General features: G+C 39.5%; 1 protein-coding gene across 2 annotated transcripts in view; it reads right to left on the reverse strand.

The window, feature by feature from the left end:
• The window catches only part of LOC126354093 (transcriptional regulator ATRX-like), a 479,559-nt gene that overhangs the window by 19,569 nt on the left and 435,118 nt on the right, over positions 1 to 24,872 (reverse strand). For both annotated transcript variants that reach the window (XM_050003480.1, XM_050003481.1), the window contains 2 exons: positions 21,496 to 21,603; positions 20,499 to 20,717 (listed from right to left, as the gene is read on the reverse strand). In XM_050003480.1, coding sequence (XP_049859437.1) covers positions 20,499 to 20,717; positions 21,496 to 21,603 — 327 coding nt within the window. The remainder of the gene's footprint in view (positions 1 to 20,498; positions 20,718 to 21,495; positions 21,604 to 24,872) is intronic.

The following is a 24,872-nucleotide window of genomic DNA, read 5'->3' on the forward strand; positions in this document are numbered from 1 at the left end:
GAGCCAGACAGATGGATTGCCTCCTTCAAATTTGTTAGCTCAAGCCTTATGTCCCAGATGCTATCACCTAGCGACTGCAATAACCTTGTTGAAGTTGACCTCACATCTAAGCCCTGCATAAATGCTTGCACTGCCTCCAAATCCAGGTTCAGGGTACCAGCATAGGTCCTGGCATAATCCACTACTTCCTTAGTCAGCTAGCAGAGCATTCATGTGTTGTTCAGCACATCACTCTCAAAGTTCATAATACTCATGGTCACTTCTGCTAACCCTCTTGTGGCTTCTGCTGTTTCATTCAACTTGCTAAAGTCACTTGTGTCTACTGTCTCAAAGATTGTCTTCAATATACTATTGACAGCATCTATACATGCCCTTTTTACTCTACTAAGCTCACACATAACTACTCCAATCACCTCTTGCATCTGTTCCTTTAATCGTGCAGATGTCTCGAGAAAGTATTCCTTTGAGATCTCTATCTGTTTCTCGCAATTAATTGGCAATTCTTGCACCCCTGAAAATACTCCTTCCAGCCTCCTGTTTCATTTTGAATCTCCAACACATTAAATACTAAACTTAAAGACCATTTATGGCTAGAAAATATCACATCTGCATGTCTGGAAAACAACACTCCACCGTCTGCTCTGGCAAAGAGTATTGCCAAAACTAATATTCTTCTTCTCTTTCACCTGGCAGCCTGAGGACAGTGATCCATATCATCTCCCCTCCCCCAAGAAGCCTGCTGTCTCTGAATATTAATCATCTTATTGTTTTACTAGCACAAATACATATATATGTCTACCCCTACGACTGTCAACATTATGTCCTACACTACTCACACAAATAAACTGCAGAATATTGATACACATAACTACTTTCTTGTTCTTATAATGAGTCTGAGGTATCCTGACTTCCCTCTAACGTTGCTATCTCATTCTGGATAGTTTCAATTACTTGGGGCAGGCACTGGTACCATTTTAAAACCTTCATATTCTCCTTCGACATATATGGACCACCGCTCATGGCCCTGATTTGCTATCTTTGCACAGTAATCTTCATGTGTACTAAATTCTTTGTTGGTGTTCTGTGGCCCTGCTGTTCTGCATGATAGTGACCCAGTGTTTGTATTGCAGCTATCTTTCTGTTTAGCCCATCACATTTCCATGTTTCCTTCCTGTCTTGTGTTCTACTATGTACTCAAATTAACTGAGCTTCACTGCCCATCTAGTTAATTTACTAGAAGGGTCCTTCAATCCTAGTAACCACTTTAAAGCTGTATGGTCTGTTATCACGTTGAATTTCCTCCCATACAAATAACATTGAAAGTATGTTATCCCGTATACTAGACTATACATCTCTCTCTCTCTCTCTCCATTGTAGAGTAATTTCTTTCTGCAGCATTCAATTGTCTTGATGCAGGATGTTCTTGACCACCAATCTACAGGCTCAAAACACAACTAAGAACATAGTTTGATGCACCACTTGATAACGCAAATTCTTTCTGAAAGTCTGGAAACACCAGAACTGGACTGGATGGTAACACTTTCTTTAACTCGTCAAATGCTCTCTGACATACCTGCAACCGCACAAACTTAATCCTTTTCTTCAACAATTGTGTAGGAGGTATTGCAAATCCCTTTACAAACCTCCTACAATAATTTGTGAAACCAAGGAAAGATTGTTACTCCCTAGTAGTTTGTGGTACTGGAAAATCTTCCACTGCTTGCACAATCCCAGAACAGTTGTTAAATAATTCTTACTTATGACATGGCCTAAATAGTTAACTTTCTTCAGCACAAAGTGATAGTTTTTGACACTGAGTGAGAGACATGCTGCTCGTAATCTGCTGAATACTTCTTTGAGACATTGTCTATGTACCTGCACATCATTTGAATGGATGATCATGTAATCAAAATATACTAAGCACTGGCGTAGTTTCAGTACTCTCAGTACTTCGTCCAGCAACCGTTGGAATGTCACTGACATATTTTTCATCTCAAATGGCATCCTCGTACACTGATAGTGTCCCCCATTCGCTAAAAAAGTTGTTTTGTCTACCGTCAGGAGCCATTTCTAACTAATGGTATATGCTCTTTCAGTCCAACATCGAGAAATATTTGCTTTTTGCTGGTTGGCTTGGTGTATAAAGGGACCGAACTACAGGGTCATTAGTCCTTTTTTCTGGACACAAGCAACGCTCAAGGTACAAAAACACCCAAATTACGTTTGAGAGAGTAAAGGAATGGGGAAACACACCTAAAAAGAAAATGAATGGAATAAACAAGAAATGGGGAAAACACACACCACAAGGAAAAGTAGAAGAGGGTATTGAAACCACAGAGAAGATGATCTGAGTTGGCTGATCACAATAATAAAAAAGGATGTGCCAGCCACTCTGCAACACATTAAAATGTCCACCCCAAAAAGACAACGCAAGATAAACACATGTAGGGAAAAGACAACCACCAAGACAAATAATTCAAAGAAAGTGCAACAGAGTTAAAATGGAGGGAGGGTGGCGACCGCTGAGAGAAGGCAAAATGCCCACCCTTAGATGGTATGATAAAAACTCACTTCATGAATACAACATAAAACTAAGCCTGCTGTTGAGGCATTGTCACCCAACACCGAAGGTAGGGTGTTGGGAAGGTTAAAAGTCTGCTGCAGGGGGGCTAAAACTGGGTAGTTCAGCAAGATGTGGACGACAGCCATGTGCGAGCCACAGTGACACCGAGGTGGGTTCTCACGACAGAGGAGGTGGCCATGTATTAGCCGTAAATGGCCAATGCAGAGCCAGCAGAGAACCATGAGTCCCTGCGAGAGGCCTGCATGGAGGACTTCCACACATTCATAGTCTCCTTAATGGCACGCAGTTTGTTGTGTGTACCGAGAGTATGCCATTCCATCTCCCAAAGCTGAAAACACTGCAGCCATTTGGCAAGGATTGTTGTTCAATATGTCCTCCATGAACAAATGCGAAGCCAAATGACCATCAGCCATCAAGCTGCAGGTGTAAACCACTTCATGGTCCTAGTACATGTCAAGAATCTAGAGGCAGTGACAGCAGAGAGCCGTGGGGTTAAATGAGTCTTTAGGACCACGTGAAAGGTCGAGGAGAAGCTTTGGCCTAGGTGTACACCATGGAGGTGCATGTGAATGGACCTCAAGTATAGTTATTAAAGGCAAGGATTCCACTTCAGACAGAAGAAAACAGTAATTTGGATGCTCAGGAGAACTACGAATGTGTGCAATGTAACTGGCGAGCAGTTATGCACACCTAACCTTCAATGGTGGGACTCCAGCCTCCACCAGGATGCTGGTCACCAGACTCGTCCTATAAGCTCTCACTGACAGTCGAACACCACACTGGTGCACTGGCTCAAGTAAACACAACACTGAGGGTGCCACCGAACCATAAACCAGACTGCCATAGTCATGGCAGGATTGAACAAGAGCTCTATAGAGCTGCAGCAGCAAAGAGCAATCTGCACCCCAGTTGGTGTTGCTCAGGCAGTGGAGGGCATTAATGTGCTGCCAGCACTTCCGCTTAAGCTGATGAAGGTGAGGAAGCCAAGAAAATCGGACATCAAAAACCAGTCCTAAGAATTGTTATGTCTTCACTGCAGTGAGTGGATTGTCATTAAGGTAAAGTTCTGTATCCGGATAAACAGTATGATGCACAACACACAGAAGTGCACAACACACGATTTTGCGGTTGAAAAATGGAAGCTGTGGGCTAGTGCTCATGACTGCACCTTGTGGATGGCTCCCTGTAGATGCCGCTCAGCAACACCAGTACTGGAGGAACAGTACGAAATGCAGAAGTCGTCTGCATACAGAGAAGATGAGACGTACGGCTCGACAGCTACTCTTACACCACTACTGGCTTAGACCACATGACTCCAGGACGCAACACAACCGCCGACTTACCATACATTCAAACAGGTTACAAAAAATGTTGGTGAGGCTGATGGGCCGATAGCCATCTGCAGCAAGTGGGTATTTGCCGGGTTTGAGCACTGGCATGATGGTGCTCTCTCGCCATTGCGATGGAAAGATGCAATCGCACCAGATCCGGTTGAAGATGATGAGGAGACGTTGCTTGTAGTTGGACGAGAGATGTTTAATCATCTGACTGTGAATCTGATCTGGCCCAGAAGCTGTGTCAGAGCAATGTGCAAGGACGCTGAGGAGCTCCCACTCTGTAAATGGAACATTAAAGGAATCACTGAATGAGATGGCTTTCCTCTCCATCCGACATTTGAGGGTGCAAAATGTTGGGGGATAATTCTCTGGTGTGGAGGCTCAAGCACAGTGCTCATCAAAGTGCTTGGCAACTGTGTTTGCATTGGTAGACAAAATACCATTAATGTTAATGCCAGTGACACCTGTCAGGGTCTGTACCCAAAAACACGTCTGACCTTCGTCCAGACTTGAGAAGGTGACGCATGGCACCCAATGGTTGAGATGTACCTCTCCCAACATTCCTGTTTCCATCTTTTTATAAGCTGGTGAACACGGGCACAGAGCTGTTTAAAAGCTATTAGGTGCTCTAGGGAAGGGTGCCATCCAGCTGGTCACAAGCGATATAATGCCCGGGATTGGGTTGAGGTTGCTGTCTGAAGGAAGACTGCACCGCTTCTCATCTTGGACAGCGCTGTCACTTTCCCAAACTTATCCTCAAGATGTTCAACAAAAAACTGAGGCTTCGTAGGTAGAAAGGAGTCCCCATCCATTCTGCTACAGACTAAATAAAGAGGCGAATATGGCTCTCTTCTTTCTGTAGCCCTACATTCGTCTCATGGTGTAGCGAGGGAGGAAAACGATTTAGAGTCATATCTGTCAGCATTGTACTTGATCTTGCCCTTCTTAGAGACTGCTCGTGCAGTACGGTCACCAGCAAGAGTTGACCTAGTCTGTTTCATTGTGGGTCATCTGCCCTGATGCCACCCACTCCGATTAGAGGCTCTCCCCATGTGTGCCACCCAGTCACAGCCAAGGCCACCTGGCATGATGGCCGTTGCCAGGAGTCCTGATGCCCCAGGAAGACCCCTTGGCATATGTGGGAAGTTTACAATTCAGGTATCAGCAGTGCGATCCCTGTGTTGTAAGGGGGCTACCACCAAATGGGTACATGATGGCCCCACCACAACGGACTGACTATGATGCTGGATATTGGGTGCAGAGAAATCCAATATTATCATGGGGGTTAAAGAGGACAGGAGACAATGGAAGAAGGTGACATACCCTGGAAAGTGTCCTCGCCCAAATAGTTGAATTGCAGGTGGAAATGCAAAGCCATGACAAGAGGTTCAAGAGATCGAATCTAAGTGCACTATGGATAACTCATGCACAACGTTAAGGCTTCCTTCCCCATATGGCCCGCACTTCTGTTGAATTAGGAAAGTTGCAGGTCAAACCATATAATGGGACCTGAACCTATAGGGCCAAAAAGTGTGAGACTCCTTTCAGTCGCCTCTTACAACAGGCGGGGATACCTCAAGCCTATTCTAACTCCTGGACCCGCAGGGAGAATTTGCTTTTGCCAAAGTTATCTATGATCTCCAAGATGTTTGGAATAGAGAATGCATATTTTGCAGTCTTGCTATTCAATTATCGATAATTGGGTAGGTACAATTACAATCCTCCCCCTCAGACTCTATTACTTTCTTCTATTATTCTATCATCAGCTAACTGCTGAGCTAAGAACTATTATACAACTGCTTGCAATGACTATGGTGTTATATATGGTCTTTGGTATACCGGTGCTTCATTTCCTGTTAGAATCCTGTGTTGTGTTACTGACATGGCAGGCAATGGGCTCCTCAGGGGGAAGAAAAAAAAAAAAAAAAAAAAAAAAAAAAAAAAAAAAAAAAAAAAAAATCCTGGAGTCCAGCAACAGGTCCTCCAACTGTGCTCTTTCTGTTCCTTCCAAATGCTTCAACTTCTCACAAAATGCAGTCCTAGCAGCATCCTGTGTCCCCTTATAGGTCACACCTCCTGTGTGGCAATCTTCCTCATCTGGAATCTCTAGCGCAGCTAATAACGTTCTCTTCAACAACATTACATCTTCAGCACCAAAATTATCCACACTGACAGATACCACTTTTCCTCCTTCCCTTTCCTGAATGTGTACAAAACAACATGCTGTGTCCAATACTTCACTACCCTGCAACAGTTCTATTACACATATCACACCTACTGCTACGTTCAGTTCCACATTCACCCATAGCTATTTTCCAGTGCCTTTCTACATACAATCACGCGAATCAAGCACTAAGGCTATTGCTTGCAGTTTAACTGGACTGTCTTGTATACTCAACACTCCTCATGGCAGATTACAACCGACAACAGTTTCTCCTAGCTGGAATGTCTTCCCTCTCAGTTCCATTACACATAACTGAAGATCAATTATGGCATGACGACGCAGAAAATCTAACCCTAGGCTTGAGCTGTACCCCTTGCTTACATGAGGCACTTCCACACACTGTCTAAACTTGGGTGTCCCAACTGAAAATCTCATCACTCCTGACACCAATGGTCATATATCTTTATCCCCTACCCCACATACATCACACGGTGGTGGATTCCACTGCCTCCTACCCACTAATTCTCTCGAGGCTACTGACACGTATGCTCCTGTGTCCAACAATACTTTACTCTCTCTTCCATCCACAACACCCAGTGTGGCACATTCAGACTCTACATTCGTTCTGACTGAACATATTACTACTGGGAACTCTTATCAGTTGCCCTGCAGCTTCTTTCTACGTTTAACAGACCATTCCCATTCCCTGGGCTACCTCTACCATTATCCCTATTACCTTACCGTTGACAAAAAGCTCCTCTACTTACATTTCCACCAAATTGTTGGTGACCTCTGATACTCCAATTGTTCCGTGGGTTCCGTAATTGGCTACACTGTTTTTGTACATGGGTCATTCCACATCAAGAGGACCAGGGGTCCCCACTCAACCATCTTCAAATCCAATGAAATTTGGTGTGAAGGGTTTACATGGTCTTCGATGGTTATATACAAAATTTCAGTTCAGTATCTTCAGTGGTTGAATTATTCTCAGGGGATTTTAAAGAGAGGCAACTCACCTCATCATGTATGAAGGCACAAATGTGCCAACTTTGCTACGCTTTTTTAAAAGTTCTAGAAAACATTTGGTCATTTGCTTTAATATACATAGACAACTTTTTATGCTGAATCACACCATGGCAAAAATTATGGATTTAGCCATACCTAAAGTGGCTAAAAAATTCGTTGCGCTGTTCTGAGAGCCATGGTTTGACCAACCACTGCTACTTTTTATGTGAGCCAATCACACCAAAACTTCGGATGGCTATTCCTACGTATGATGTCTATATACCAATCAAATTTAATTAGCACTGCATGCCCAGATGAAAAGATATGCATCTGCAAAGTTGGCCAAAATTTTCTACTTGCAAATTTTAGGATATTTTTGGGGGGCAATGTGTCAACTGTCTCTTCTTCAATCCTCTTTTCTTGCCACAGCTGGAAAAAGCACGCTTTAAGCTTTCAAAGATATCTTGTTTAATTTCCGGATCTTTCAGTTTGACAAGTAAGAATACATTTCAAAAGTTATTATTTTACCACTTTGAGAAGATTGAAAAGTCAAATATTTTGCTCATTAAGTCCCATAATTAATTATTTTTATTTGAGTGTATAAGTCAGTTTCAAACATTACTTTAACACTAAATAAAAGCAAGTGTAGTACAAAACACAGCAAATTTGCAGAACAAAGAGTCAGTTCCATTTTTTGCTAAGCACTTCTACAATTTTGTCAATAACAGATTGTGGATAACTGTGTTGTCTTCCTGGTGATGATGTTGATGGGGTTTCTAAAGTCATGAAGATATGTTGCTCAGGAATGTAGCAGGTATCTTTAGCAGTTGGCCTGTGGAAGGAACAAGCATGACCGTGTGGGTAAAGCTGATGAGTACGTCTTGATGTTCATGTGAAACTTCATGTTACCAACCCACCAAAAATTGCCATCCATACAAGTGACATACTGTCCTTGTTGTAAACTTTGAATTGAAACTGCTGGAATTTCTTTATCTGCTACAAAGGCATTAATTGTGAATGCTGTAGCATCATTGGAAACTCTGCATACTCTGAGCTGATTACAATTAATTGATTTTCTCTTGTTCCAGATACTGTATGTCCTTTGGTCAACCTTTTTTCCTGATCTGGGTGGATTTTTTTCAATTTCTTCTTTTGGTACATAAAAAAGCTTTATGCCTGGAATATTATCATTACAGAATTTGAATAAATCATATGGAGTCACTATTTGGTTATCTAAGGCTCTCTGCACACTAGCACAGGCTGCAATTCCTTTTGCTGTTCCCTCAATGCCATCACAAGGCAATTTACCATGGCTTATAAAAAAAATAGTAATAATAATTTGGCAGTGATGCAAAAATCCTTTTCATGCAGGCATCTTTCTACCCACAGGCTTTAAACCTTATGCCCATCTTAATTCAAGCTGGCCATTACTATTTGATGAGACCTTGACTCCAATTTAAGCCAAGTTTTATAGTTATACAATATAGTTTAAAGTATTCTCCTATAGGCAGATAATTTTGACCTTGTAGCTCTAAAGAACTTTTTTTTATTAAAACTAATGCGTTGCCTGCGTAGTCACGCTATATACAGTGTAACCTCTGAGATATTATTCCTATCAAAGGTTAGGTAGCAGACTATATTTTGTAAATGCTTGACCAATGTCTGTCAACAGCACGTAAGTGTGATGACAGGGGCGTTGTACGCCCAGTCACATCCTAGTGTTAATATCAGGTTCTGAATTATGCTATTAACCAACATGAGACATTTTTACTTTGCTCACTATTAGACCATATCCCTAATTTATGTTCGCGTTCAAAAGGGAAGAATACAGCTCATGTTCATATTATTAGCCTGACCTTTGTCGGTCAACAGTATATGAATGTGGTGGCAGTGACATGGTACACCCTAAGACATCCTACTTCAAATATTAGGTCCTTATTTCTAGGTAGTCTATGTGAGAATTCCACCACACTCACAATAATCTTCATCCTAAATAGTTAATAGCCTTATAGGCAATTTCCTGAATTGCTAATATCTGATACACTAGAGTGTGCATATCGGCAATTAGGGTGGCATAACCTATTTAAATGCATAGGGTTCTTGAACCCACTAATAATTAACCTCTTCATTTAAAGAGTTTTATGCCACGTCACCCTTATGACTACATGTAGTGGACAGTTGTGCACATTATATTTATAGTTTGTGTATATTTGGTTAATTTACTACAGGTTTCCTAAACACAATGTTGACCACCTGTGCATAAAGTCATAAATGATGACCTAAGCTTTATACACCCAGTCAATCATAAATGTGTAGTAATGTAGTGCCATAACACAACGTTAGTCAAATTTGGCGTTAACAAATCCACATATTTCTCCATGTATAACAGAAATTATTTTATGTCTACCTTCTCCTAACTCTGAGAAGTTCTCGCGTTATGGACATATAACCTTGTTCATTCCACGCATGAGATCATGCAGAACCATACAATTTAGCGGTGATCATTTGGGGTTTTTAATCTAACAAGCTGAACTTAACGTCTAAGTAAATTTTCTTGTCAGTTAATAAGGTCTCAGTGTGTAGTTAATGCTCATAGGGATTCTATCTACATAGTGCCTTGTTCTATCACAAATTTATGGTTTAACATTATAGGTAATTTCCCAGTACATAACATAAAGACAGCCAATAGTAGGCACTTTTGACTTTACGTGCAAGCATGCGCGTAATCTGCCATCTTGCACAGTACATATCCGTAGTGCCACAGTTAGTTCCAATGCTGCATCCGCGGCTAACTGACCGCTTTCCATGAAGTGGGGCTGAGGTTGTTCCTCAGCTAAGTAACATAGCTTGACATGGTACCACGGTACTTCAGCTTTTTACGTTTGACCGTGCCTTATTCTGGCATGTATTAGTTTATTTTATGCTTCTGTAGAACTCTTCAGAAAATCTGGACTCCTTAATGCCTATTAGCTAAAAATTTGCTTTCTGTGTGACATAAAATTAAATATAGGATACCTAAAATTGGTAAAGACAAGAGACAGGCAAGGCAGTACACATTTCTTCAGTCCTTAGGTCCTAGCAATTTTTATCTCTAATCTTGCTACAGGTCTGCATGGCATGCTTTCCTTTCAGCAAAAGAACTATTACCTCATCCAAGTTCTTCAAATGTTTTTCTACATGAAAAATCGAAATGTCGTCATGTAATAGTGAAAAAGCTGTCAATGCAAATAATACCCAAGACTGGTGTGGTTTCTCATTCTGGTTACATCTATTGTGTCACTGTGTGCTGAACAAAACAAAATAGGCCTTTCTAATATTGCAGCAATTGTAGCACACACCAAATAAGCAATACTGTTTTGGCAATAATGATCATTTTTATAGTATGACAATATAATTCACAAAGTAGCAATACGAAATACCTATTTGGCCTACTACAATCACACATTTTATACATACGCTCCAGTTTCTCATGCGTGAGACCGAAAAGTGTTAAAACAAAATTTTTGTATAAATTTGGAACTGTCATATTCTTGTATAATTTGTGTGATGTCCCCGTTTCTTCTCCTTCCCTGTTCTAACAATCTTGTCATCACTAATTCTGTAACTATTCCTACCACTGTCAAAACTCATTCTCGTTACCTTTACTAGCCCTGCCACAATCACCGGTTTAGGTTATCCAGCGATTATTCTCCAGTGAGGCATTATTACATATTCGTACAATGTGTTTTCCGCGCTACTTCCATAATGGAACTTAAGCGGCTGCTAGCCGGGGACTACAACTGGCCCTGTCTAGTGCAGCAACCTGGCCAAAACTTTTCTGTCAGAATGTCACTTTCTTGGGTACGCCGAAAAGGTAATACATAACCTTTCTTACCTGTTATTCCAGTTAGTTGTTTATTTCCACCCTGGTAGTCCGAAACTATGGATTTCACTAGTAATTATGACAATGCTGAACAATTGTATACCAAATCAACCACATAAACTAAAGCAGCAGTTGGCATTCACCGGTTTGGCTTATATTCCGCTCAGCTCATACAGCCCTGTCCCATTCTGTCTGCAGAAAAGCTCATTTCTAGAGGTAACAAGGATTCCCCTGGCAGAGATATCAATGTACACTATGCACGCATTCAAAGATCAACTGATAATCCATTGAGAGATCACCTTAGAATGTGTTCAAAAATGTCCAAAAACCAGCAGGAGTGTGTTTGAAAATCATATGACTAATCGATAGACCGAAGTGCGCTGAATGCTAGGTGCTTTGTGAAACAAGGTTTTTCCCCTCAAGAATATTAATTTGCCTCCTCCCCCCGAAATTGCCGGCTGGCTCAGATACCCTGCAGAGAAAAAGAAACGAAATAGAAACAGTGAACAATCCGAGATCAACAACTCCAACATCAAGCAACTTAGAATGACCATGATGTCATGGTCATGGTGTTCAAATCTCCCTCATGCCCTGTCTCCCACCCAAATCAACGCAAAATTATGAACTGTCCATCCGGTCATTGATGTGTCTGTTTTCTGTATTCAAATTTGTGTCTACGTTGTGGTGTAACATCTGTTCACAAGAAGAACATATAAAGTAGGGTCGTCTGGATGTAGGTACCTCCTATTTGTTTCTACAGAAGAACCACATACAGTAGAGTCTCGATTATCCGATCTTCGGGTATCCGACCTTCTGTGTTACCCGATCCTTTCACGGCACCGGCCGTGCGCCAGCTGACGACAGGTCAGTGACTAACGTGTTGTTTGTCGATACTCAGTTCATTGCCGCCGTCTGATACTCCTCACTGCTAACTTAGATCTTTAGTGGAGTGGACGTGTTGCACTTTGTTTATTTAAAAAATTTGTGGTGATGGCTTCAAAATGGAAAAAGGTGGCCATTTCAATGGAAGAAAAACTTAAAGCTTTAAAAAGAATAGACAATGGTGAAACTTTATTAAAAGTGGCGCAAGATTATATTGTTGGGAAAACAACAGTTGGAGACTGGAAAAGGAACTGCAATGAGATTGAGAAGTGGTGTTCACAGCAAGCAACCTTGGCTGTTTTTGAAGGTCGAAAAAGCATGAAAAAATGTGATTATGAAAAAGTAAGTGAAGCTTTGTTCCTATGGTTTACTTAACATAGAGATAAATGTGTACCCATGGTGGGAGCTATTTTGTAGGACAAAGCCTTAAAGTTTCGTAACGAACTAAACGAAGGTGAACCTGATTTCACTACTACTGTAGGCTGGCTCGATAGACGGAAGAAAAGATACGGAATTCGGCAACTTAATGACTGTGGTGAAAAGCTTTCAGCAAATTTTGAAGCTGTGCTGACACCACTGAAGATGGCATAAATGAATGGATTGTCCAAGATGAAGAATTTGAAGTGACAGATGAAGAAATAGTCAACATGGTAAACGAAAAAGAAGAAGATGAAGAAGCCGATATAGTGGAGGAAAGTGCACCCAAGATTTCTCACAATGAAGAACACGAGGCCTTAGAAACTGCTTTAAAATATATAGAGCAACTGGAGGAAACACCGTCTACCGAGGTTTTACTTCTTAGGAGACTATACGTGATTTAGCGGCAAAAAAATGGCAAACAGCAGCCAAACAAAAGACAATTACTAATTTGATTTGTATAATCTGACATATTTTAGTTTAAATTTTTTTAAAATTATTTTCCATGTTATCCGACCTTCCTGTTTATCTGACCTTGCCACGGCTGGTTTAGTTCAGATAATTGAGACTCTACTGTATTACCCCTCTTGCTTTCCATTTTGGAAGTTCTGACTGTTGAATTCCCTTTGTTGCAACATAGTTCACACCCATTTATTTGTTGTTTTCATTTCCATGATGGGTCCATGAGGCATATCACCTGCTCTCACTATTCATCTCATGTACTTGTGACGGTAATATATTCTTATCACATGACTCTTATTCTGTAACAATGTATAGTAGGACAACTGCCAGATGGAGAACAATTTTGTGGAAGAAAAAATGGGGCACGAGGAAGGTTTGAACATGGATCTCCCACATTGATGTTCAACACTGTGACTACACAAGCACGATGCCGTGGTTGTTGCTCAATGTTGCGCATCTTAAACTTGAACCATTCACTGTTTCTATTTTGTATCTTTTTTCACAGTTCAGTACACATTCTTCTTGTTTTCATGCTTGATCTGTGTTCAGTTTTTGATAGGCTATCCACTGGGCCATTTTACCACTAAATCTGAGGGAAGTGTGACGGGGAGTTTCCCTTGTAAGGTATAAAAGGCACCAGGCTGAAACATAAACCACACTGGGTGACCTTCCCTGCATGATCCGCACTTCTGAATAATTTGGAAAAATGGCGGCAGCTTAAACCCAACAATGGGGACCCTGTATATATCAGCGAAAAGGTGTGAAGAGTGCTGGAAGTGAAATGGGAAACTAGTGTCCTAAATCATGTACTGGCTCCAAGTGGGGTCTCCACCAGGAAGACCATCGAACGGAAAGGCAGAGGAAGAAAGGGTAGTGAAAGTATAGGCCTGCAGCATGGAAAGGGACATAGTGCCACGAAAGCAGGGGGCTCATGGTAGCCAAGCATGTAGTCCCAACAGAGTTATGAGCTCCCTGGGGTTTAGCATGTATGAAACCATCACTGGCTGGAAGTGGTACTCTTCCAAAACCACTGCATTAATCCTACCAGTGGTGCAGTTCACATGCCCACTGCATTGGTGGCTTTTGGACTGTTTATTACAGCATACTGGTTTGCATGCTGTTAAATTGAGCCTGCGGTGGCTGATGTTTACCCGATGATGTTGACAAGACCACATCAGGGCATTGCTCCAACAAACTATTGGCACTGTGTGGTCTGTGTATGATATTCCTCTATACAGCACACCTACACAAGCATGGCTCACACACCCTTTGTCAAAAGTATTGAGCACCCTATAAATTTTGCATGGGTGCGATGTACATAACAGTAAATACACCCTTTGGTTTAAAAAGTAGTTTGTCAGCATCGAAAAAGGCCAAAAATGGTGATTCACCTCAAAGCTACCAATAAAACATCTAGTATAATAAAATTTGTTATTTGAATATTTTTTTGTGTACTAACCAGTTCGCTACATTTGCTTATTGTGTACACATATCACTAACCTAATGCTCTTTTCCTGCTTAGATTTGTGACAATGGTGATACTTCTGCATTATGTCTAAAAGAAATAAACTTAGTTTAGAAAAATGAGTGCAGATAAAGCTTTTGCATTAGCAAGGAAAATCATTGGTGGAGATTTCAAAAACAGTGAAATGTTCACATTGATCTGCACCATATGCTACTGATCTACTGATCGTGTTCTCTCTCTCTCTCTCTCTCTCTCTCTCTCTCTCTCTCTCTCTCTCACACACACACACACACACACACACACACACACATTATAATTCTCCTAAGATAGATTTCAATGTCAGAAGGTCAGAAAAAACTATTTGCATGCTGTGTGTGTGTGTGTGTGTGTGTGTGTGTGTGTGTGTGTGTGTATCTTCATGCTTGAAGGAGAGAGTAAATGCACATTTGCAAACTGAAATACAATATTCAGCTTCTTATTAAGATACCGTATTTACTCGAATCTAAGCCGCACTTTTTTTCTGGTTTTTGTAATCCCAAAAACTGCCTGTGGCTTAGAATCGAGTGCAAAGTAAGCGGAAGTTCTGAAAAATGTTGGTAGGTGCCGCCACAACTAACTTCTGCCGTCGAATATATGTAGTGCTACATAGGCACAAAGATAAATACTGGCGCCAAAACCTCTGTGTCAGTATAAAAAGAAACGAGAGAGAGAGAGAGAGAGAGAGAGAGAGAGAGAGAGAGAGAGAGAGGTGGAAGAGGAGCTTTTTTCTCCGCCCCGAGTTTCGACAAGTGCATTTTCATACATTATCCAACGAAGTAAATACAAATTAAGTATTGCTCATCTTTGAATTTAACAGCATTTCAGTGTACTACGAAAATCCGAGTGGCAAGACTGTTTGGGATGTTTGTCAATATGGCCAACTCTACGTTCTGAATTTTTTCGTACCTGTGAGAAGAGATGGTTGCTAATAGAAACTTTTATGAATTGTGAATCACATTCAATATTCTCTTCACCATAAGAATAATACGAATATAAACATTTCGCCCTGTATTCTTTCGTGTTTGCTGATATCTCATTTAAGACCTGTCTGCCTAATAAACTACGAAACTAGAGTGAGACAACAGCAAATGCGGAAGAATATACATATCATGTCATGTTTATATTCAATTTATTCTTGTGCCTAATAGTGATACAGTCAGAAATGAAGCACGGCAATTGACTAGATTTTTAAATCTAAGATGACTAATTTCTGTGCAGAATGTAATGTACTAAGGAGGCGTCTGCAAAGATTTTCAAACGGAGAAAATTTTTCGCTAATCTCTCGTTCAGAACATCATCTATCATACGCATTCTATTATTTGGTTCTTGTTGATCATTATCAAAGAAAGCAGCAGTGTAAGTAACAACAAATAGCAGTCTCTTGTCATTGTTTCGTTAATGAGACGATTCCTCTCTCTCTCTCTCTCTCTCTCTCTCTCTCTCTCTCTCTCTCTTTTAAAATTGTAAGTGGCGGTTGTGTGCACAAAAGCAAGCCATGCCGCGAGCAGCGACAGGCCGTAAACACAGAATGCAACAAACAATGCATGACACAGTATAGTAATACATGTTTAGCTTAGAGTGACGTAAACACCTATAACAAAGAAAACGGCACTCATCATATCAAAGAAAAATAAGCAATCAATTCAAACCAGACAAAGCACGTGAAAAAGGAAGGGTACCCATATAAATACAGACGGAGTGCCTAATGCCTAGCAATGGCTACCTGGTATAGCTTAACTGGTAAACTTACGACTTGAACCAAACTACTGTAGCCGTATCATCATTCATTCGACCTAAATTGTGTCTCATATTACAATGGACCAACATTGTTTCGATTTGGAAGTGTGGCCTAAAACGTTTCTCCCCCATTGAGTTTCGAGCCTCAAATTTCGGGTGTGGCTTAGATTCGAGTAAATACGATAGTCATCTACTGATCAACAATTCCTTGAAATAATGGTTGGCTTATTTCATAATGCTCTGCTCAACATATTAGATACATTTACATACCATTCAAATTATTATGAAGTGAGTGTGACTAATTATCCAATTGGCTGGAAACTGCATGCAATTTTGTTGTGACCTGTACTTTCAAGGATATTCTGTGTAATGATACAGAGTTTCTACAACTGGACTGTACAAATTGTGATACTCACATTCTGTGAAATCCTCCCGATGAATAGCAAAAGCACAGAACAGAAGGAACACACATTGATTTTGTGCTACATATGCTCAGAGAGTTTCTTAATGGTGAAAGTATAATTGGGTACTACTTACAGGTAATGGGAGGTTGTTTAAAGAGGTAAAGACTTGCCGATAACAACTTCATACATAAATTACTTATTTTCTTGATTGTTACTTAAAATACTCCTGTCTGTTTATTTGAGGAAGACTATTTCGAAGATTCTTCTGTTTTCCCCCCTCTTCCCTTGTTAACTGCCAAATGTAAGGATGAATCAACAGTCAACTAGTAACTGTTAGATCATTTTAATAAATTTAAAATATTCAGCCAGGATTTACAACAGTGACATCAACAAATAATTTCTTTTCAAATCCAACTATCATTAACTGAATCACATTCTTGTCTGTGCAACAGCTGACCACAACTCTTTCTCCTAAATGTTCCCCATTTGTGGCAGAACACAAGAGGGATGAAAGAATATTTAACTGTGTTGTGATTACTGATTTTAAGAAAACTATTATTTTTATTTGCTCTACAGATTTCAGGACTAGTAGTTATTAATCTTCTGTAAGGCAAAGCAATTGTATTAATACTGATACCAACCAAGTATTACAAAGCACGTTTAAAACCCCTGTGACTGTAATGCTCCGTTTATGGTGTCAATATTTTCCTAAAATGTTTTGTTTATTAATAAAAGATGAAAACACTTACTAAAACCACGTAACAATTTCACATTTGGTGAGATTTTCAACTGGAACACTCGTGGCGACTGACAATAGTAAGCTGACAAGAAGCATTGCCCCATTTAGTTATTTTAGCTCTAAGTACTCTGTGCAAGTCGGTATGAAACTCTTGTGTTCCCCTACTACTTCCCACTGTACAGAAAAATGGAAGTTACTTTACAGACAGCCCTTGTACAAGTTAATTCTTTTCACTCAAGTAAGATAATTTAAGTATAAATAAGCTACCAAATTTAAAATACAGAACAAATGTCGAAATGGGCCAAAATGTACAACAGAAGATACCACGAATAATAACAGGCATGATCACTGGCTTATGTGACCAGCTCTCTGTTGAAAAATACTCTCTTCCATTTTTCCACTGTCACCATTTTAATTAGTGAATTAATAGTATCACACATATACATTAGAGTGGTCCTTGTGCGGTGATTACATAAAAATATCAAGTGATCTGAGTGCATGCCCTCTTTTTTTCATTACAATTAATTAATATCAACCCCTGCTGCAACAGACATAAATATCTACATAATACTTAAATACTAAAGAAATTGTGTGTAATTTTCTGTTGGCATAAACAACTAAAATAAACTTATTATATTTTGGAAATATGTTTAGATATAGTTAAATGGCAGAACTTTAAGTATTATTATGTAAGTCTTTTGACAATATTATGAAGAGGATAGATTGCTTCTCACCATGTAACGGAGATGTTGAGGGCCCGACAGGACAGAAGAAGAAGAAGAAGAAGAAGAAGAAGAAGAAGAAGAAGACTACTAAACACCTAAGCTTTCAGCCAGAATGCCTTCTTCCAAAATAGACAACATACACAAACACACATTCACACACTCACAAGCTCACACACATATGACCACTGTCTCTAGCTGCTGACGCCACAGTGCAGTAGCTCGCAGTCTGGCCTTGACAGCCAGGGACAGTGGTTGTGTGTGAGAGCTGTGTTTTCAAGAATGTGTGTGTTTGTCCTAGATTTTGGAAGAAGGCCTTCTGCTCAAAAGCTTAACTGTTTAGCAGCCTTTTTGTTGTGCCTGTCTCCGACTCAACATCTCTGCTATACCCCCCCCCCCACCCCCCCACACACACACACACAGTCTCTTTTCTTTGTCACTAAGGTAGAAAGTGTTTAAAATAAACAGGAACCTTATTCAAGCACTCTAAATCTATGCTGTATTTCTTCAACATATCCAAACTATTGACTGGAATGAACTCATCAGTTTCCTTATATGAAGTAACTATGAGATTAAGGTACAATCTGTTGGTAAACATTTTGAATAGCCTATGCAAAAAGTGCTAAATTTCGTAACTGCAACAGATAAAACAGTGTAGCTCCTTTCATTCCCCAAAGTTTCCTGTTGTTAACATTGTTTCAAAGCAGCAATTAAAAAAAAAACACATTGAATTTATTTTTTAATCTGGTTTTAATTCTGTTAAAGAGCACAAATCATAGTAAGGTGTACTGATTGCTGATGAACTCAGAAAGCACCATTTTATATATACTTTTAACACAAACAAACAAATGTTCTTCAGGCCAACCAATTCACTAACATTGAGGATAGATGACAATGAAAGAGGACCATCTTCAATGAATAAATTCCTTTGGCATTGCACCTTGCATGATGCAAAGCTTCAGACAGTCTTATTTGTAGATGTAAGTCCACAACTGCCCCTAGAAATACATAACACAATTCAATGCCATGGAAATAATTTTTCAGCTGCTGTTCTTTTAGTTGTTTCTGGAAAAGTTAAGTAGTTCATCAACTTTGACATCTTTGAAAGGCTCTTCATGATTTGCCATTCTACTTTCATCTAAATTTTTTGAGAAACGCTACATCACAATAAACTGCCACCTGGGGCAATTCATTTTTGAACACACTCTGTAACACTAGCTCAAACATAATGGCAGCAGCAAGAAATAGCAGCAATCTTCTTTTTAATTGTTCCAACGAAATGACCTGTCTTAGATGTGGTGGTGTCACAACATAGAATATGAACTTTCTCATCCGGTTGCCAAACTTTTACAGCATTCCAAACTGCCTGTGATTATCTTTCCCACTAAAATTTGGTAATGCAAGTTCACCAGTTAACTGTTACTAATTTACATACACTATAGTGATTGGGAGTCTTTCAGTTCCCTGACATTGAATGCTAGTACCGCTTTACTGTCCCAATAAACAGTTGCAAAACTTAGACTCTTTCTTTAAACAAATATTTCATATGTTCTGCATGTTTCTTTCTGAATATCTTTCTCAATATCTTTGAACTGAATTATGACTAAGTGCTAATTCATCAACATTATGTCCCAAGACTGCAGATGTAGCCTCAAGGACAAACACACCATCCTTCTGACTTAACTGACACCTGACTAAAATGGTGGCTAGTTTTGATGGCATTAAACACCATCTTCCACATTTGTTTTCCTTTTTTGAATTTACCTTATTTTCATCTACAGTTTAACAATTACAAGAAACTGAAATCGTGGAGAGTTTTGTAAAAGTGGAACTACCATTATAATCACTAACTTCAACAGTTTCTTCAGACAAATCATTAGTAGTTTCCAAAAACTGTGAGCTTTTATCACCCTTCACCTTTCTTGATTCGTCTGTTGTGACTCTAATCCTTGCCCTTTTCTGTTTTGCCATTAACTTCCAGTCACATGTCCATGTGATAAAAAGAGTTTATCCTCTTCTATTTTCATCTTGCTCAAAGCATTAGCATGGGCAACATCAAGGAGCCTACTTAGATTTCCACAACACTTACACTCTCGTCCTTTGTGAGTGATTGTCTTTCTGTAAGAATTTTTTTTTGTGCAGACTGCACAACTCAGAATGAAAGCCCATAAGTTTTTAGTACAACAAGGTCTAGCTCTTGTAGGAATCCTGGCTTCTTCTAAAATATACACATTCAAGCACAACTAAATTAGCACCTTCACTGATAATCAGCTTCAATTGGTGTACGTCATAAAACAAGACCGACAAAACCTGTCGATTCGATAGCAATTTACATCCACTGATCTAGTGCTCAACTCCATCAATTAAATAAACAACTGTGTAATTACATCTTAAACTACTCGCCACGAGGTAAATGGTGGATAGGATGACGGCAATCGAACATACACATTAGCAGTAGTAAACAAACATGTAGCAACATGACACAACTTCTTGCTCATTGCAGCATTGGTTCCTCAGCTACAGTTGCAAAAAAATAGGTATTTAGGGAAAAAACTAGAGTGTGTGCATCAAGAAATATGAAATTCAAAAGATAAGAACCACCCTAATACACATATCCCATGTTACTCTGTGCACCATAAGCACAACATGTATAATAAACATAAATGTAAATAAATATACCTTTATCATTGGTAGTGTTTTACTAGTTGAAGGTGCTCCTGCTACTTCATTTCTCATATATGTCCTCTGAATGGGGTTAACAGCTTTCTTTACAAAATAGTTTGAATACAGAGGCTGAACTGGATGCCCAGCATTCATGTATCTTTCATTAGAAACAATCTGAGATTCTTTTCTCATCTGATCTTGAATGTATTGTTGTTGCAACAGTTTGAAGTAGCCCTGAAATTTAAGAAAAATAATTTCATAACAACGGAAAAAGAACTCACAAACCAACAAACCAGTTGAGTCACATTCTTGCAACTAATCTAAAATATCACTGATAATGAGTTGTTAAATATGAAGCACCACAACAGGTGTAAATGGTGCAAAATATGTCACAAATTTTGCGCAAGTAGTGTAAGAACATCTCAGTCACTATCAAAACACTACAGTTATATATCTTCCTAACAAAGATATTCATGGTCTCTTTGATAAAAACAAAGTACTTTTCCTTGAGTCATCTTACAATGAGCACTATTATCAGATCCAAACTTAGGACTTTTGAAACAAAGTTCAGATTCATTTTGCAGTACAATCTATGCCAAAGAAGGGCACCAACTATTTGGCACAGGTTTTTCAGCAGACTGACATTGAACTTTGTTTTGGAAGTTCTAGTCTGGATCTGATAATGGCAGTAGCCAAATCATATTACGAGACAATACAATAAATAATTCATTATGTGATCTAGACAGTATTATTTTTACGAGATCCATAACAACTCCAGACTTATTCCAGGTACTTATTTACTTTATTAATATTATGGTGACAGTGATTTTCAAAACTGGTACAGACAGTTTTAATCAGTAAACCAACTGGACTGGAAAGAAAGTTAATAGCATGTATTTAGCAACTGGCAATTACCAGAATTCTAACCATTTGATGTCAAATATAAACAGAATATAATGTCAATGTACTACAGGTTACCAGTTTCTTCAAGCAACATTAGAAAAGTAGTTACCTCATACTCAGTCCCTCCAACCATCTGGTTATTTGCAATTAGTGATGATATGTTGGAAATCACCATATTGAGCCTCTCACTTATCTGTATCTCTGTTGACTGTGGATTCTAAAGGAGAAAAGAAAATCTTTTATCAGTAACATGTACTGAAATCATGACATTAATATGATTACAAACTGAAAATTAATAGTTTATAAATTGCTGTGCATAATTTGTGAACAATAGCAACCTTGTTCAGATGAATATAGCAATAATGAGAAAAATGATACGTTAGTGAAAAGAATAATCATAACAACAACTAAATAAAAGTAGTAAAGAAACAGACACAAAAAGTGACAGCACGTGACATTATTACAAGAGGACTTTTCTATATTTCATAGTAGGAATAATTTTTGAGTTTAACAAACATTAGGTAATGAATGACTCATGTATAAAACTTTGTCCTTGTACCCAAATTACAGATTAGAAACAATGAATAAAATATGAAGATCCCCCCTTTCCACCAAATACAGACAACTACAGAGTTCATCTCCACAGCATCGCTAACAGTTGATGAGAGGTTGTCAGGGATAATTAGCCACATGAAAAACCCACCTCATAAACCTATCAATCACCTTGTTTTGCAATCCTGTCATGTCCGTACGCATTTTGTATTCTACAAGTGATCAGTAAACTCCCGATCCTCTAAAGAATCGAACTCTCATATACAAATCAACTTTAAAACTATCTTGATTTACAAATGAGTAAATGTGTTAAATACTTGGCATTAAGGATATAAGTGAGAAAAAGTTTAGCAAAGGTTTGCAATTATGCTGTAAGTTTGTTGGAAGTCGGTAAGTACTCTCATTATGAAATACTGGATGAATAAAGTCTGAGTAATCGATGCTCATTTTAAGCAAAACAAGTTTTTCACACATCTCAATGTTTATGATGTCATCATCTCCTTTGACTAGGCCGGACCTTATCGACAGTGTCGGTATAGAAACGAGGATTAGCGATCACAATGTGATGATAGCAACTACAGTTACAAAATTAATAAATCAGCCAAGAAGGCTAGGAGACTGTTTCTACAAGATAGAGCAGATAAGCAGTTGTTAGCATCTAACTTAGACAGGGAACGGACGTCATTATGTTCCAGTTAGGATGGAAACAGAGGAATTATAGGCAAAGTTTAAGGAGATGTAATAACATAATAACAAAATTCAGAGGATACAGATGAAACTGAGGCTACCACATTCTTAGTTCAGAAGAGAACACGCAAATGACAACAAGCAAAGCTAAGTAGAGAATCATGCGTTAGTGAAAAGATCCATGCACGAAGCATACAACCATCACCATTATACCTTAGTAAAAGATCTGGCAGAGAACCCGAGAAAATTCTGTACTGTTCATATACAGTGTCAGTGGTGTCCTGCTTGACAGTCAAGTAGTTTAAATATCTGGGCAGAACGCTGCAAAGCGATATGGAATGGAATGAGCATGTGAGAGCTGTGGCAGAGAAGGCAAATGACAGACTCTCGTTTATTGGATAGTCATTTTTCCCTGGCTCTATTTTGGAGTGGAACCGAAAAGGAAATGACTAGCAGTGGTAAAGGGTACCCTCTGCTACACATTATTCAGTGGCTTGCAGAGAATCTATGTAGGTGTAGATGTAGAAGGTAAAAATGGCCTGTAGACAGCAGACAAAACAGAGATATTAGATGTTTTATATGGACATACAAAATCAGAAAGATATTGAAGTGCCAAAGAAACTGGTATAGGCATGCAGATTCAAATACAGAGATGCACTGAGGCAAGAGACGGCGCTGTGGTCAGAAATGCTTACATAAGACAATAAGTGCCTAGGCAGTTGTCACATCAGTTACTGCTGCTACAATGGCAAGTTATCAATATATAAGTGGGTTTTAATGTGGTGTTACAGTCAATACATGAGCTATTGGACACAGCATCTCTGAGGTAGCAATGAAGTGGGAATTTTCCTGTATGACCATTTCACGAGTGTGCTGTGAATATCAGGATCCGGTAAAACATCAAATCTCTGACATTGCTATAGCCCGAAGCAGATCCTGTGAGAATGGGACCGACGACGACTGAAGAGAATGGGTCAACATGACAGTAGCGCAACTCTTCACAAATTGTTGCTGATTTCAATTCTGAGTCATGAACAAGTGTCAGCGAGCGAACCATTCAACGAAACATCATTGGTATGGGCTTTTGGAGCCAAAAGCCTACATTGTGCTGTGGCACTTCTGCGTGTTTGTAGGGGCCCTACATGATATTAGGCAGGTGTACCAGTTTCTTTGGCTCTTCAGTGTATAAGATACAAACAATGAACATTTTTATTTTCCAGAAAAATGCACAAGTTATGATTCAGATTGTTTTTCAAAGGAAATAAGACCTTTTGGTACTGACGTGGACATCAAAACAAGACCATTATAGTCTTTCCACACAACATAATGCTACTAACACCATAATTCCAGAGTGGTTAAGGCAGGAATTATAGCAGAGACCAGGAAGCTGGTATAAACTATATACATCAACTGCAATAAGAACAAAACTGTTGTTGACTGAGCATATCAACTCTACAGATAGTATCTATTTTCCTGAAACACTGAAGTAGTGAGAAAAACTATTTTTTCACTTATTTATTATGTCAACTTTGTATCTTGTACAAATGAAAGTATAGGAACAATGTGTAATAACTTCAAGTTGAACAAATATATTTTAAGGAAGATGCAAGACATGAAAGTCACAGATCAAGTAAACATAGTAAGATGTGTGTACACTTTAACAGTCAAATCATGACTGAGTCCAAGTCTAGCGGCCGCTGGCTTGCTGGCCGCTTAGGTGGCGCTGCTGCTTTAGTGCTGGCAAACAGTGCCGCATGTAGAGGACGCGCGTAACTGTGCGGCGGCACTTTGAAAGATCGGCGAGTCACAACGCTTTTTCGCCCTTTGAATTTTTTGCACAGGTCTTGATGGAGGTGGTCTGTAGATTACTAACGTCCATAGGTGTTGTTTGACTGGCCGTAAAGTCTCGAGGTGAAGGCTTCCCGTATGGACGGAAGTGTCCCCGATGATAACGGGTCGAGATGACAGGAGATGTTGGAGTCGAATCTGCTGGGGCCCCGTGCACCAATCTGCCCATTGCAGCAAGTCCGGTTGTTATAACAGAAGACATGGGCAATGTGTCCACGTCCGAAGTAGAAGGAGGCGAGTAGAGTTGCTCCGACAGATGATGGTCATCTGGTTCCTGCATGGGCATGTCTCCGGGTGTCGTCAGTTCTTGTGCTGGCACCGATATGATGGTGAGAGGACTGCATTGTGAGTAATGAGAGATTCCAGTATCCCGAGCGTCAGGTAGAGCAAGGTGGTGTA

This window comes from Schistocerca gregaria, chromosome 3, assembly GCF_023897955.1.
Source record: "Schistocerca gregaria isolate iqSchGreg1 chromosome 3, iqSchGreg1.2, whole genome shotgun sequence".
In the NCBI taxonomy this organism is placed as follows: domain Eukaryota; kingdom Metazoa; phylum Arthropoda; class Insecta; order Orthoptera; family Acrididae; genus Schistocerca; species Schistocerca gregaria.